Below are 16,570 nucleotides of genomic sequence, written 5' to 3' on the forward strand. Positions count from 1 at the left end.
TGAAGACCGAAAATCACTCTTATGTGGAGCACTTCATATTAAGTGCATATTACCCAGACTGAGGGCCTTTCCGAAACCATTCCCTCCTCCCTTCCCCTACACCCTTCCACTCAGGCCTCAGTGAGGGACCTTCCACTCAGGCCTCAGTGAGGGACCTTCCACTCAGGCCTCAGGGAGGGACCTTCCACTCAGGCCTCAGGGAGGGACCTTCCACTCAGGCCTCCGTGAGGGACCTTCCACTCAGGCCTCAGGGAGGGACCTTCCACTCAGGCCTCAGTGAGGGACCTTCCACTCAGGCCTCAGTGAGGGACCTTCCACTCAGGCCTCAGTGAGGGACCTTCCACTCAGGCCTCAGGGAGGGACCTTCCACTCAGGCCTCAGTGAGGGACCTTCCACTCAGGCCTCAGTGAGGGACCTTCCACTCAGGCCTCAGTGAGGGACCTTCCACTCAGGCCTCAGGGAGGGACCTTCCACTCAGGCCTCCGTGAGGGACCTTCCACTCAGGCCTCAGGGAGGGACCTTCCACTCAGGCCTCAAGGAGGGACCTTCCACTCAGGCCTCAGGGAGGGACCTTCCACTCAGGCCTCAGTGAGGGACCTTCCACTCAGGCCTCAGTGAGGGACCTTCCACTCAGGCCTCAGTGAGGGACCTTCCACTCAGGCCTCAGGGAGGGACCTTCCACTCAGGCCTCAGGGAGGGACCTTCCACTCAGGCCTCAGTGAGGGACCTTCCACTCAGGCCTCAGGGAGGGACCTTCCACTCAGGCCTCAGTGAGGGACCTTCCACTCAGGCCTCAGTGAGGGACCTTCCACTCAGGCCTCAGTGAGGGACCTTCCACTCAGGCCTCCGTGAGGGACCTTCCACTCAGGCCTCAGGGAGGGACCTTCCACTCAGGCCTCAGGGAGGGACCTTCCACTCAGGCCTCAAGGAGGGACCTTCCACTCAGGCCTCAAGGAGGGACCTTCCACTCAGGCCTCAGTGAGGGACCTTCCACTCAGGCCTCAGTGAGGGACCTTCCACTCAGGCCTCAGGGAGGGACCTTCCACTCAGGCCTCCGTGAGGGACCTTCCACTCAGGCCTCCGTGAGGGACCTTCCACTCAGGCCTCCGTGAGGGACCTTCCACTCAGGCCTCCGTGAGGGACCTTCCACTCAGGCCTCCGTGAGGGACCTTCCACTCAGGCCTCCGTGAGGGACCTTCCACTCAGGCCTCCGTGAGGGACCTTCCACTCAGGCCTCCGTGAGGGACCTTCCACTCAGGCCTCAGTGAGGGACCTTCCACTCAGGCCTCCGTGAGGGACCTTCCACTCAGGCCTCAGTGAGGGACCTTCCACTCAGGCCTCCGTGAGGGACCTTCCACTCAGGCCTCAGTGAGGGACCTTCTGAGGTTCACTCAGAGAAATTGGAGCAGTGACTTTCAGACGCTCTCTCCCTCGCCCCCACAGTCCTCACAGCCCATAATGTGGCAAAAATCACAAGTTCAACAGATCATACTTTTAAATAAATAAAAGGCTCTCTTATGAGTTACAAAGTAATTCAGATTCAAATATGTCGTATTTAAATTCTATAATTTAGCTTCTTCAAACTCACAAGTGAGAACTTTTCCTCTCATATTAAAATCATATTAAGTCATATTAAGCAGACTGAGTGTTAGGGGGAGGGGGAGGGAGGAGGGAGCGGTTTCAGAAAGGCCCTTAAGGCACGGGCTGCCACTGCTTTTAGGAATTGATTTTAAAATGTATGACGTGTTTTTACCTCGTGGACCTAAACCTACACTCCGAGGTCGGAGGGAAAGTTCCAGCTCGTGCCCAGGGCAAAAGTTAAGAGTTTCTCAGTCTCATCTGTGTGAGTTTTCATATGATTCTCTAAAGCGATATATTTTATAAACCCCGTTCCGCAGACGTTACACTTGTACGGTTTCTCTCCTGTGTGAGTTTTCATATGATTCTCTAAAGTGATATATTTTGTAAACCCCGTTTCACAGACTGAACATTTGAACGGCTTCTCTCCTGTGTGAGTCTTCATGTGCTGTTTTAGATAACGATATGTTATAAAATCTTTGTGGCAGACTGAACATGGGAACGGTTTCTCCACCGTGTGGATTTTCACGTGTTCATTTAGAGAATTGATTCTTAAATAACTCTTTTCACACACTGTACATTTGAACGGTCTGTCCTCTGAGTGACTCTTCATGTGTTCCTTGAGATTACTCTGTTTTAAAAAACTCTTTTCACAGGCTGCACATTTGAAAGGTCTGTCTCCTGTGTGATTTCTCATATGTTGGTCTAAGTAACGGCTTGAAATAAAAGCTTTTTCACAGATTGTACACCTGAAAGGCCTCTCTCCTGTATGAGTTCTCATGTGATCTTTCAGATATCTCTTTTCTGTAAAGCCCTTTTCACAGACTGTACATCTGAATGGTTTCTCTTCCGAGTGACTTATCACGTGCTTGTTAAGCTCACTCTGTTTGAAAAAACTCTTTTCACAGACTGTGCATTTGAATGGGCTGTCTGCTGTGTGAATGATCATGTGTCGGTTCAGATTTCTCTTTTCTATGAAGCCCTTTTCACAGACGGTGCATCTGAATGGTGTCTCGCCTGTGTGATTGCGCTGGTGAACTCTTAACTCGCAGATGAACCGATATCTCCTTCCACAGTCGGAGCATGTGTAGCGTTTGTTTCCGTCACTAACGTTGTTCCCGTGAGCTGGTCCATGCAGCTGGTCTTTGGGTCTTTCAGCTGAAGGAGCCCAGTCCTCAGAGTCGTCAGTGTCAGAAGAACCAGTGTCCTCTCTGTTCTCCTCTGTTTGATGAAGAGGAGAGGACTGTGGCTCTCCCTCTTCACTCTTCACAGACACATGGAGAAACTGTGGCTCTGCTTTGATCTCCACCTCCTCGGGTTCTTCTTTCGTGCAGTGAAGGTCTGAATGGATGTCTCCTATGTGGATCTCTGCAATGACCAAAGAAAAGATTAAAACCAGTGGTTGGAGGAGGTCAGATGGGTTGGTGGCAAAGCGCTGCATAAAAACGTTCCATTATTATTTACTGTCAGGTTGAAGTTATTACAATGAACAAGTGGTTCAGACAATTGAGAGGAAGTTCAGCTGTGGGTGGACTCGAGGTCGACCGATATTGTTTTTTCTAAGGCCGATGCCAATATTTATCCAAATGTCTCGTGTTTGAAGCTCCTAAACTGTAAAATGTGTCAGTGTTGAAGTGTGACAGCAGGGGGCGCTTTATTGGGGCATAGGATGGTATATTTGTTTAGTAGGTACTTTAGTGGGAGCTTTGTTGAAAGTCAAAAATCAGCAAAAAACGTCTCCATCTCGTATGAAGCCGAAATGATCTCTGGATGGAGATGGTAGACATGACTTTAAGAGTCAGGTGCTTAAAAGGTGAAAAAGAAGCTTCTCTGTTTGAGCAGATCATCTGTTCAAGAACCGACTCTGAATAATATATTTACACAGCGGTTTGTCACATGTTACATCAATATCATTAAATAAAGTCAGCATCAGCTCCATTTAGGTGGATTATAGTCCAGCCTTTACCTCTGCTCTCTGGCTCCTCTCTGAAGCTTCTGTTCTGCTCCGGGACAACACTGGAACAGAACAACAGAGAAGTATTTACTCACACGTACTTGAGTAACTTCTTGAAGAAATCGGACTTCTTAGAGTAGTACTCTATACATCTAGTATAGTCCCACCACCGTGTCCTGGGTCTTCCACAAGGCCTTGTCCCACTAGGACATGCCTGGAACACCTCCCGCGGGAGGCGACCAGGAGGTATCCGGAACAGATGCCCGAGCCACCTCAGCTGCTCCTTTCGACGTGAAGGAGCAGCGACTCTACTCCGAGCTCCTCCCGGGTAACTGAGCTCCTCACCCGATCTCGGAGGGTGCGCCCAGACACCCTGCGAAGGAAACTCATTTCAGCCGCTTGTATTCGCGATCTTGTCCTTTCGGTCATTACCCAAATCTCATGACCATAGGTGAGGGCGGGAACGTAGATCGATCGGTAAATCGAGAGCTTTGCCCCGACTCAGCTCCCTCTTCACCACGACAGACCGATACAGCGACCGCATCACTGCTGACGCCGCACTGATCTGTCTGTCCATCTCACGCTCACCCAGAGATACTTGAACTCCTCCACTTGAGGTAAGGACTCCCCAACGACCCGTAGAGGGGAAGCCACCTTTTTCTGGTGGAGAACCATGGCCTCGGATTTGGAGGTGCTGATCCTCATCCCGGCCGCTACACACTCGGCTGCAAACCGCCCCAGAGCAGCTGAATTTCCTGGTTTGTTGAAGCCAACAGAACAACATCGTCTGCAAACAGCAGAGATGAGATCCTGAGGCTCCCAAACCGGATCATCAGTTGTGAGGCTTCTTCAGTGGATTCTCGTCATGCGCTGCAGAAACCACACTTCTGTTGCATGTTGTCCGTTTTCCATTTGATTTGAGACGGTCCAACTCTCATTTCATACATATAAACATATATATTTCCACCAGACAAACTCAACTGTAGTCAACACCTTTTTAGATTCAAGTGATACAAGTAGTTATTGATCCCTAAACAATTGTTAGGACACTCATTACATTACCGAACACTCTGATGTATTAGCACTGCACATGTGGCTTGATTTCAATAACATCTGTGTGTTAAACTGACCTGTGCTCCTCCTCCGCGCGCTCCCACAGCTCCTCTTTCACCTCCGCGCGCTCCCTCAGCTCCTCCGGCTCCTCCAGCTTCACCTGGGCCATGTTTCAGAGGCTCTGTCCGCTTTAAGGAGAAGCTTTGGGGCTTTGAGTTTCGCTCTGCTCGTTCGGAGCTAAAGCTACGGCGGCCATGTTTGTTTACGCTTTTCTTCTTCTTCTGCTCGATCAAACACTCCTCTGCCCTCTAGCGCTCAGACAGATACAACACAATCTAGGTAATTAAAATCTGACTTCAATTTACTTTTGAAAATATAATTAAAAAAATAAATAAATGAAACTCAGATAAAACACTAACATGTCAATGCAAAAGAAGCACCGCTACATTACTGTCCAGACAAATGCATTTTCTGTGGCTTTAAGTCTTTTATTTACTCAAAAACAAAACATTAATGCAGGACATTAAAAATAATATAGAAGTTAATCACATTAAAATACATAAGCTAAACATATTAAGTTCTTTGGTAGTCATTGTGTATAAGATACCTCTATTTACTTTTTCATTGATTCCACATTTCCCGTCTGTTCTAGACTCTGAGGGTTTCTGAGAGCTGAATGGAGCAAGTGAATTCCTCCATTGTAAGATCTGAACCTCCTGAGACCCGAGAGTTTGTCTGTTGTGCATTTTATAATTGTTGTTGCTATTTGGGATAAGTAGGACCTATTATGTATAATACCTCAAATGTGATGTTGTACAGGAAGTAGTTTTTGCAGAAAATGATGTCCTCATGTGAGGACAGTGAGTCTATCATAACCTTATGAAATATCATTTGCTGTTAAGGGCCAGAAGGTCCTAATTAGTCAAAATTCAAAATTTCAGCTTAATATAATAAGTAGTTCTCTCAAAAATGTATGACCTCATACGAGTACAGTGGGTCTATCTTACCGTATGACACATATAGACTCCATTGGTCAAAAAAGTTCATTTGACACATTTTCACAGTTTATTTGAAAATGTTTACATGTTTACATTTGTTTATTTGAAAATGTAAACATCAGAGTGTGTAGCCTACACAAAATGTAAACAACCGTTTATTAAAACCTGAAACATGGCTAATACAAAAGTTAAAGTGTAAACTGTAACCAAAAACAGTCCAAAAGCAGTTGAATTCTGAAGAGCAGCCTTTGAACTGTGGCTTTTTTTAACTGTGGCATTTTTTCGAACTTGCTCCGTCCATGGCCCTATTGGCCAGTGTGAAATGCTGCAAAGCAGTTGCGCTCACTTTGCAAGCACAGATGCACATTACATGTCATGCATCGCACACGGGATTTCCCAGTGCAGCCTCGTGCTCTGCAACGCTTCGGGTTTTTCATGGCCACCATCTCCGGGAGATGAGCAGTGCTGGAACGGACTGAGATATGAGGGATTGGAGCAATCCGAGATTTTTTGCCTGGTGGTGGAAGGTGTCCGTTCTCATTCTCTTCTTCTGTAACATAAGCACCTTCATGAAGAAAATCACACTTGCTGAGAAGTACCTGAGCCACTACAATGCGAAACTCAAGAAACTTCATAATAGCTTTCCTAGGGGTGCCATTTTCCTGGCAATCTCTCCGATACAGCAGCCAGCTGTTGACAAGAGCCAGATCTGTGAAGTGCATCAGCATGCGAATGGTCCACTTCTTCGTCCGCACAGACATTCGGTAGTAGCTCATCATCCGATCTGACATGTCAACACCTCCCATTTTTGAGTTGTATTCGCGCACAATGCTTGGTCGAGTCACGGTCACATACTTTTTTTCTTTCTTTGACCACCGCTTGCAAGTATCTTCTGGCTGCTCTGAGTGAACAGTGGAGAGCATCACAACTGACTTGTTATCGTACCACTTGACCACGCATAGTTTCCCATCTGCCCTGGTCACTGTGGAGACGGCACCTCTTCCTTGGTGTTTCAGGGTTTTGTCATCAGGTAGCTTATCCATTGCTTGTTTGACTCGGCTCTTCATCACTGCACCAGTAAGATATATATCATCCTTTAGCATGTGATCAACTGCTTGTATGGTGGTAAAGAAGCGATCACAATACACCTGTGTGCCAGCAGTGAGGGTTTCAGAAAGACGTTTGATGACTAGTGTTCCTAGACCTAATCCATCTGAGTCATGAACCTTCGAAGCCAGGGTTTTTGAACCTTGATACACTTCAAAGTCTAGCACAAGTCCATCCACAGATGCCAGCACGAAGTTCTTCATTCCCACTGGATTTGGCTTTAGTGGCACGTGTTGTCGGAATGGACAGGCCCCTGTAAACGGGATCATCTGCCCGTCTATTGAGACGCATTCTGGACGAGCCTGAAGGTGGCAGCCGGTGAGTATACGGTCCATAAAAGGTCTCACCTTCCAAAATTTGTCGGTTTCCCTCTTGTCTTCTGGGACATCATGATCAATTACCACTTTCAGATGGCTCCTCAGCTTGAAGAAGCGATCACGGGACATTGTGTCACTAATAGCAGGGATTTGTAGGGCATTGGACCAGAACATCCTTATCTGTGGATAAGGCACGCAAGACATCAACATTGCTGCTCCAAAAAAGTGATACATCTCATCAACTGAAGTTTTGAGAGATCTCCCACCGTTGCCCAGTGACATGGCATTTGTGCAGTCAGCAATGAGTTTCATCAGGTCTGAGTCAATGTACTGCTCCACATAATCCAGTGGCTGCCAACCTATTCGCTCATCTTTCAGTCCATCATCTCCATCCTGAAACTGGACTAAATTCGGGCTAAATGAAGCAGACCTCCAGCGTGGGTGTGGTCTGGGCTCTTCATGTCTCTGCTCTTCCTCATCCAGCTCTGCATGCTCAACATGCTGTTGTTTACATCCACGTCTGTGCACTTGTGGATGATCTGGCTGACTTTCATTCTCAGAGTCACTATCTTCAGCTGCATCAGGTGGTGCGTATTCTTCATCCGAATCATCCCCTGGTGAATAGGGTGGCAAAAAATCAGGTTGCTCATCCACGAGGTCTACACCTTGTCGAATGACTTCGTCCACAGCGGGATCTTCCGCATCTGAGAGGTCCTCCACCTCAGAGTTGTCTGCAATTGCCAGGAGCAATTGCTCTGCTCTTGACAATGAAAGTTTCCCTGTAATGATAATGTGAAAAAATTAGAGGTGTGTTTTTTGCTCCCGATACTGGGGTTTGAGAATCTGCCAACATCCGATATTTACCGATATCAAGAGATTTTCTTAAAAGTGTCTTTCTCTGATATTGAATTGACCCCCTTTCTCCATTTTATGATCAATAAAGTCATATTTTATTGTCATTATGTTACAGATCAATTTTATCAATTTCCGGAGGTTAGAACTAACTCCGCGGTTGAATTCTCCAGGTTCATGGCTTCAAAATGATAAGCAGCCCATATTCACTTAGATTTAATTGTAAAAATCGGGTTTTTCAGGCGATGAGAGCCAAAATTGGTATCGGTTCAGTATCGGATATTTGTAGCCAAAACCCAATATCGGATTTTTTCCAGTGTCGGTTCCGATAACGAATGTCAGTATCGGATCGTGAAAAAAATAAAAAATATACAAAAAATAAACTAAAATCTACATCTGAGACAGATGGCTATCATAGAGGCTGGGCTAAATAGGCTAGCTATCTAGCACGCTAGCTATATCGTTTATTTCTACGACAATATACCATATAGTATTTACACACATGTGCAAATGTGCCACTTACAATAACTATTTACAACTGTAAATCATCTAAACAGTCCCAAGTTTAACCACATGGTAGAATAAATAACGTTATATCGTCCCAATGTCCTCAAACCAGTGCTTCACAGTCACTGATGTCCGAGTGGCTACAATTACTAAAATATGTCACATTTTAATCCCCACATGATGAAGAGACAGTGTTGGACATAAATAAATGTCTCTTATTCATATCATTTGGATAGATTTTTTAGCTGGATCATTTTTCTTTGGAGAACTGGTGTAAAAGGATTTTGCTGATATTCCCGCCATCGTCTTCTCACTGACATCGGTGTAAATGTTATGATCACCACAAGATGGCATGGGCAGTGTCCCCACATGTGGCCAACAGGTCAAAGATCATTGTGTCAAGAGGCAAAAATATAATGTCCTCGTATGAGGTCACAGGGTCTCAGGAGGAACAGGCCACAGATCTGCTCTTACCTGAGCTTAGACGAGTTGATCCGTACCTGTCTGGTCTTTGTGCCGTGGAAGAGCTCGGTCGCTTCTAACTTCACCCTCGTTTGGAGCTATAGGAATACACTGGGAGAGGCCAAATGCTAACAACATCTATGGTTGTTTTGCGTGACTGAGTGCACACACAAAGACCAGACAGGTACACATCAACTCGTCTAAGCTCAGGTAAGAACATGAGTGTGGAAAAACGGTGGCCTGTTCCTTTAAGCGCTACCTGTAATACTAGAGGACCGTCAACACTTTCTTTCCAATTCATATCCTTCTATATACATTTGAAGAAATTTACTTTACTCTCGGCTTCTGCTGACAAAAATCAAATGGTTGCAGTGAAGCTTGAATTGTCGACTGGACTGGGCTCAGTTGGGGATGTTTCGCTTTGTACACAGAATCTTTTTCTTATGTTTTGTGGTCAGAATGAGACACAGGAAAGCAAACCAGAGCATTTAAAGGGGGGGGTATTATGCAAAATGGACTTTTTCAAGCTTTACATCATGTTATTCTGTCACTCCCTCATTAAAAACATGCCTGAAGTGTTGCCTTGGCACATTCACGTATTTTTGAGTAATCTGTAAAAACTCTGATGGCGGCCATTTTAGGGATAGGTTTGCCTGAGTCCTCCTAGGAACGCCCCCACCTCCTGGAGACGCCTCCGAGCTTTCGTCACCAGCCGAGTAACCAACCACTGCTCCTCAGCAGAACCCCCTCCCCACTGATGCCACAGACAGCGTGTGGAGGGGGCATGTCGGAAAGGCTCAGAGGTTCTTAAAGAGACAGAGGCCTATTTCAAGACATTCACTACAGCCATTTTGAGAGAGACATTTTATACAAGGCAGTTATTCTAATTTACTGCATTTACAGACCAACAGAAGGTTTGTCATCATTGTAGTGTGATATAGACTGGTGCTATGGGACTGCAAAAAGCAGAATACCCCCTCTTTAATTTGATTTTGAATTTGAATCAACCACCTGGATCGACTGAGAATCCACATTTTTGTTGTGGGTTTTCATGTGTTGGTTAAGTTTGTTTTTTGTAATGAAACGTTTCTCACAGACGCTGCATCTGAACGGTCTCTCTCCCGTGTGAATCTTCATGTGTTCCTTTCGATGACTCTTGGTGATGAAGCCCTTTTCGCAGACGCCGCACGTGAACGGCCTCTCTCCCGTGTGAGTCCTCATGTGTTCGCTCAGACTACTCGGTCTCAGAAAACCCGTTTCGCAGACGGTGCATCTGAACGGTTTCTCTCCCGTGTGAATCCTCATGTGCTGTTGTAGGTAACGCTTTGCTGTAAAATCTTTCTCACAAACTCTACATCTGAATAGTGTCTCTACCGAGTGAATTTTCTTGTGTTCGTTCAGATTACTGTTAGTTATAAAACCCTTTCCACAGACTGTACATCTGAATGGTTTCTCCCTGGTGTGAGTCCTCGCGTGTCTGTTTAAATTAGTCAGATACGTGAAATCTTTGGCACAAACTGAGCATTTGAAAGGCCTCTCTCCCGTGTGAGTCCTCGTGTGTTCGGTTAGATGACTCTTCGTTATAAACCGCTTTCCGCAGACCGTACATTCAAACGGTTTCTCTCCCGAGTGACTTTTCATGTGTTCGTTAAGATTGCTCTGTTTTAAATAACTCTTTTCGCAGACTGAACATTTGAACGGTCTTTCTTCTGTGTGAATCCCCATATGTTGGTTCAGGTAACGCTTCGCTGTAAAGTCTTTTGGGCAGACGCTGCATCTGAACGGTCTCTCTCCCGTGTGAGAACGTTCGTGTGTTCTTAATCCAGCACCAGTCCGATATCTCCTTCCACAGTCGGAGCACGTGTGGCGTTTGGCTTTGTTTCCTTCACCGTCGTTCCCGTCAGCTGGTCCATGCAGCTGTTCTTCGGGCCTTTCAGCTGAAGGAGCCCAGTCCTCAGAGTCGTCAGTGTCAGAAGAACCGGTGTCCTCTCTGTTCTCCTCTGAGGACTGTGGCTCTCCCACTTCACTCTTCACAGACACATGGAGAAACTGTGGCTCCGCTTTGATCTCCACCTCCTCGGGTTCTTCTTTCTCGCAGACTGAACTGGTGTCTTCTATACTCTGGATCTCTGCAATGACCAGAGAAAAGATTATATCCCACTTTGAGGAGGCCCCACACATCACCTGAGTGTGGATCAGTAACAGAGTTTGGAAAAGCTGCCTGTATCTTACCTCTGCAGCCTGGCTCATGTTTGAACTCCCGGAACTCACTAGAAGAGGACAGAGAAGGGTTTACACATCATTAAAGAATGTGTTTATTGTTTCATTTGTTTAAACCAGGCACATAAACACAGCGATGCTCCACTTTACAACTGTAGTTATTGTTGTGATCTGAAGACAAACTCTCCTACTATTGGTATCTCAAAAAATTGAAAGTATCGAGAGCAGGGACCGGAAAAAAATAAATATATCATTAGATGCAAGTTTTGATGCTGTTGGTCCAGGGACAGCATTAACCCCTTAACTCCCACCTGAACCGAGCACATTTTCTCCAGTTTGGCTTTACCCCAGTCCAAAAGCTTCTGGAAAAAAGCTGTGAAAAAAGCAACAAAACTGAGACGAAAACAATGATGTAAAATGTGACAAAAAAGTGACGAAAACATTGACAAAAAAGTGGCAAAAATGTCACAAAAATGTCACAAGAAATTGACAAAAAAATTGACAAAAAAATGACCAAAAATGACCAAAAAAATGACAAAATGTGACAAAAATTTGACAAAAATTTGACGAAAAAATGACAAAATATTGACAAAAAATGACAAAAAAATGACAAAAAAAAGTTACAAAAATGAGTTGAACACCCAACAAAAAAAAATTGGAAAAAAAATCTGATGACTTGAGGAAAAAGATCCTCTCGGTTCAGGCGGGAGTTAAGAGGTTAAAGGAAATTGTTAGTTTCAGCTCAAATAAATGTTTTTTTTTTTTTAATTTCTTTATGCACCACTTTTTCAAATTTTGTTTACACTTATTATTTTTGCCACCATTTTTTCTCGTTTTCCGATTTGATTCACAAATGTTTCTATTACATATATTTTCCTTATTGTCGGCATCTGCCCCGATTTATTCATTTGTCTCTATTTTACTGTGTTTTTTTTTTACAAAATTTCTGCTGATTCCCAGTTTTTTACACATTTCCTGACATTGGAGATGAACGTTTCTTCCAAATATTCTGTTCTGTTTTCTGGTTCTAGACGACAAATATTTCAGTGTCGTTATTGGGAAAAAGCATCGTTCAGGTATCGGTATCGAAAATCAAGTAGGTACCGGCGGTCTTAGGGGCTAACTTTATCATACTTATGCAAACAGTTAGCCTTAGCCTAGCTTAGAGCCGCTCGTGACCGTGAAACACTCAAATGTAATCAAACCTCTTTGTTATATTATTTATGTTTTGGTGTGTCGTTTAGCAACAGGCCCTCATTGACAGACTCAGTTTGTATTTTGATTAAATCTTGGTCTAAACTGACCTGTGCTCGTCCTCCGCGCGCTCCCACAGCTCCTGCTCCTCCAGCTTCACCTGGGCCATGTTTCAGAGGGTCTGAAGCTTCGAGGGTCGGTCTGTTCGGAGTTTATTATGATAGATCCATGGTTCGGAGCTAACGCTACACGGCGGCCATGTTTGTTTACGCTCTACTTCTTCTTCTTCTTCTTCTTCTTCTGCTCTATCAGACTCACCTCCGCCTCCAGTGCTCAGATTTAGATATTTCCCTAAATAGTTTAACCTCTTAACTCCCGCCTGAACCGAGAGGATCTTTTTGCACACGTCATCAGATTTTTATTCCATCATTTTTTTGTTGGGTATTCAACTCATTTTTGTAACTTTTTTTGTCATTTTTTTGTCCAATTTTTATCACATTTTTTATCAATTTTTTGTAATTTTTTTGGTCACATTTTGTCATTTTTTCGTAATTTTTTTTATCACAGTTTGTCACATTTGTCATTTTTTATGATTTTTTTGTCATTTTTTTAAATATATTTTTGTCATTTTTTTGTCACATTTTTGTAATTTTTTTGTCACATTTTTGTCAATTTCTTGTGACATTTTTGCCACTTTTTCATAAATTTTTCGTCACTTTTTTGTCAATGTTTTCTCACTTTTTTCACGCATTCATCCTTGTTTTCGTCTCAGTTTTGTTGCTATTTTCCAGAAGCTTTTGGACTGGGGTAAAGCTGGAGAAAATGTGCTCGGTTCAGGTGGGAGTTAAGGGGTTAAACTGTAAAAGATGCTGACGCTCTCCCAGAGGCTGGTCACATGACCTGTTTATTCTGTATGAGCCTCATATAAAACAAAGCCTTGTGTAACGGACTGAACGCGGTCAAACCGAAAACTCTTCAGCTCCGGTTCATGAGCGTGACCTCCAACTGTCAAGACGTCAATGAAGAAAACATGATAATTCAGAGATGCAATGTATTTATTTATTCCATTCTTTTTAATCCAACAAAAGCAGCACATTAGGCCTGTGTGTACATGTACTGTATAACGTAAAGTCAACTTTCTGATACTTATATTCATTTGATAAATAACTTACATGTGTGTTTTTGGCTTTTATATCATAATATTTCAATGTAGAAGTGCAGTTACAGTGCTGAAGTTTTATAAACCACACCCTCATCACACGGTGGAGCGCTGTGTGAGTACAGATGGTCAGTTTGTGGAGATGTTGTCGGGGCAGGTGAGGGGGGGGAGAGTTGCCCTGATTTCAAAGGCTCTACATCTGCTCTGTTTCTCCCCGTGACTCACAGTGCACGGTGTCTGAGCCAAACTGGAGAAAATGGCACTCGGTTAAGCTGGGGGTTATAATAATTGGAGGTTCAGGTTGTGATCTCTTACTGTTTTCCTTGCCCTTTAACCTCTTAACTCCCACCTGAACGGATCCCATTTTCTCCAGTTTGGCTCAGACACCGTGCACTGTGAGTCACGGGGAGAAACAGAGCAGATGTAGCGCTTTACTCTAATCAAAAAGCTTCTTGGGAAAAAACACCAAAATAGCCACAAAAATGAGAAGAAAACAAGGATGTAAACGCAACAAGAATGTGACAAAAATGTGACAAAAATTCAACAAAAAATTAACAAAAATGTGACAAAAATGTGACAAAAATTCAACAAAAATGTGACAAAAAAATAACAAAAATTCAACAAAAACTTTAAAAAAAAGTGACAAAAATTCATCAAAAACAAAAAAAAATGTGACAAAAATTCAACAAAAACTCAAAAAAAGTGACAAAAATTCAACAAAAAACAAAAAAAAATGTGACAAAAATGTGACAAAAATTCAACAAAAATGTGACAAAAAAATTGACAAAATTTCAACAAAATATTGACAAAAATTTGACAAAAATGAAAAAAAAAAAAGTGACAAAAACGAAGAAAAAAAACAAGCAAACAAACATACAAAAGGTGACACAACACAGCAACAATGGGAGGAATAATATCAGTTTTGTGGGTCTTAGCTTTCAAATGAGGTGTTACACAGGCCTATATAATGGCCAAAGAGGACAGAATGCATTTGGTTCAGGCGGGAGGTTAATTTCACACACACTTATTTGAACGGTTTCCTTTCGCGTGAGAACTCATATGTCTCTTTAACAAAATCATTTGGGTAAAACCTTCGGCACAAACCGGACATTCGAGCGGTTTCTCTCTGCTGTGGGTTCTCATGTGATCATTAAGATGACCTTTTATTTTAAAACTCTTCTCGCAGACCGAGCATCTGAAGGGTCTCTCTCCTGTATGAATCCTCACGTGTTCATCGAGGTTCCTCTTTATGATGAAGCCCTTCACGCAGACGGGACACGTGAACGGCCGCTCCCCCGTGTGGCTCCTCATGTGCACGTTCAGATGACTCTGTCGCACAAAACCCTTCTCACACACTGCGCATTTGAACGGCCTCTCTGCAGCGTGGAATCTCACGTGTTCCTTTAAGTTACTCTGCGTTTTGAAACTCTTTTCACAGACAGGACAGCTGAAAGGTCTCCCTCCTGTGTGAGTCTTTTGGTGCTCGTTCCGATCGCTCTTTCTCCTGAAATCCTTCTCGCAGACGCTGCATTTGAAAGGCCTCTCTCCTGTGTGGATCCTCATGTGTTCGATGAGTTTGCAGTTTGTTATAAAACCCTTTTCGCAGACTGAGCATCTGCATGGTCTGTCTCCCGCGTGCCTCCTCATGTGTTCATTTAGTTTACTGTTCGATATGAAACCCTTTCCGCACATCGCACATCTGAATGAAATCTCCTCTGTGTGAATCCTCATGTGTTTCTTTAGATTCCCCTTTTCTGTAAAACCCTTTTCGCAGACGGAACATCTGAACGGTCGCTCTCCTGTGTGAGAACGCTCGTGTATTTTTAATTTAGCGACGTACTTATAACTCTTTCCACAGTCGGAGCACGTGTGGGGTTTGTTTCCTTCACTGTCGTTCCCGTGAGCTGGTCCATGCAGCTGTTCTGTGGGTCTTTCAGCTGAAGGAGCCCAGTCCTCAGAGTTATCAGTGTCAGAAGAACCAGTGTCCTCTCTGTTCTCCTCTGGTTGATGAAGAGGAGAGGACTGTGGCTCTCCCTCTTCACTCTTCACAGACACATGGAGAAACTGTGGCTCTGCTTTGATCTCCACCTCCTCTGGTTCTTCTTTCTCACAGGGAACGACTGAACTGGAGTCTTCTATCTGGATCTCTGCAATGACCCAAGAAAAGATTATATATCGCACTTTCAGCAGCATTAGCAGCATCGTTGGTTCAAAGTATGAAATGTAGCAGCTTTTAGTGCAGATATTACAGTGCATGGGGTTTGTCAAGTCCAGCCTCCACAGCTGTGTCTCACCTCTGCACTCTGGCTCCTCTTTGAACTCCCCGACCACGCTGGAAAAGACCAACACATATAGCACAGTCGTCACGTTTCGTAATCATTTCTTCAATACAAATGCTGTGGTGCTGGTGAAGCGGCTGCCAGTGGAAAAGAGGCTTCATTAGCTCACTTTTGTAGCATTAGCCGTTTTGCTTACATGCGATTTATTAACCCCTTAACTCCCACCTGAACCGAGCACATTTTCTCCAGCTTTACCCCAATCCAAAAGCTTCTGGGAAAAGGGTGTGAAAAAGCAACAAAACTGAGACGAAAACAAGGATGAAAAAGTGACAAAAAATTGACGAAAAATAGAGAAAAAATTGAAAGTGATAAGAATTTGACAAAAAAAAATCGAAGATTTGACGAAAAAGTGACAAAAAAGTCACAAAAATTTGACAAAAATGAGACGACTGCCCAACAAAAAAGTGATGGAAAAAAATCTGATGATGTGAGGACAAAGATCAATTTAGTTTTGTAGGTCTTAGCTTTCAAATGAGGTGTTACACTGGCCTACTGGATTTGGGTAAAGCTGAAGGCGGGAGTTAAGAGGTTAACTATAACTGAACCAACGTGGTAAATAGTAATTTTCAGCAGTTACCAGTGACTGAAATGGAGCAAAAATCCTGATGACTGCACATGCGCAGTTGATGTGTGCACTCACAGCGGCTTAGTTTCGATTAAATGTTGGTCTAAACTGACCTGTGCTCCTCCTCCGCGCGCTCCCGCAGCTCCTGCTCCTCCAGCTTCACCTGGGCCATGTTTCAGAGGCTCTGAAGCTTTAAGGAGAAGCTTTGAGGCTTCGAGAGTCGATCTGTTCGGAGCTAACGCTACACGGCGGCCATGTTTGTTTA

At 44.1% G+C, this 16,570-nt stretch overlaps 2 protein-coding genes across 3 annotated transcripts in view; both read right to left on the minus strand.

Moving 5' to 3' along the window:
* Window positions 1-16,570, minus strand: part of LOC306980794 (uncharacterized protein) — a 46,516-nt gene that overhangs the window by 22,318 nt on the left and 7,628 nt on the right. The window lies entirely within an intron of this gene.
* LOC306980833 (uncharacterized protein) lies at window positions 1,758-16,560 on the minus strand. Its single transcript, XM_079580314.1, has 4 exons — window positions 16,469-16,560; window positions 12,353-12,402; window positions 11,061-11,098; window positions 1,758-2,946 (listed from the first exon to the last, which is right to left on the minus strand). The coding sequence occupies exons 1-4, from the start codon at window positions 16,475-16,477 to the stop codon at window positions 1,769-1,771; spliced, it is 1,275 nt and encodes a 424-aa protein (XP_079436440.1). The 5' UTR covers window positions 16,478-16,560; the 3' UTR covers window positions 1,758-1,768.

Source organism: Gobius niger (genome assembly GCF_951799975.1).
Source record: "Gobius niger genome assembly, chromosome: 1".
NCBI classification, from domain to species: Eukaryota; Metazoa; Chordata; class Actinopteri; order Gobiiformes; family Gobiidae; genus Gobius; species Gobius niger.

Bases quoted from the DNA above. Each gene is read 5' to 3' on its own strand.
- LOC306980833 (XM_079580314.1), bottom strand. The intron at 11,099-12,352 runs GTCAGTTTAGAC...GTCCTCTTCTAG, and splicing joins CGCGCGGAGGACGAGCACAG to TGAGTTCCGGGAGTTCAAAC. The intron at 2,947-11,060 runs GTAAGATACAGG...TGGTCATTGCAG, and splicing joins ACATGAGCCAGGCTGCAGAG to AGATCCACATAGGAGACATC.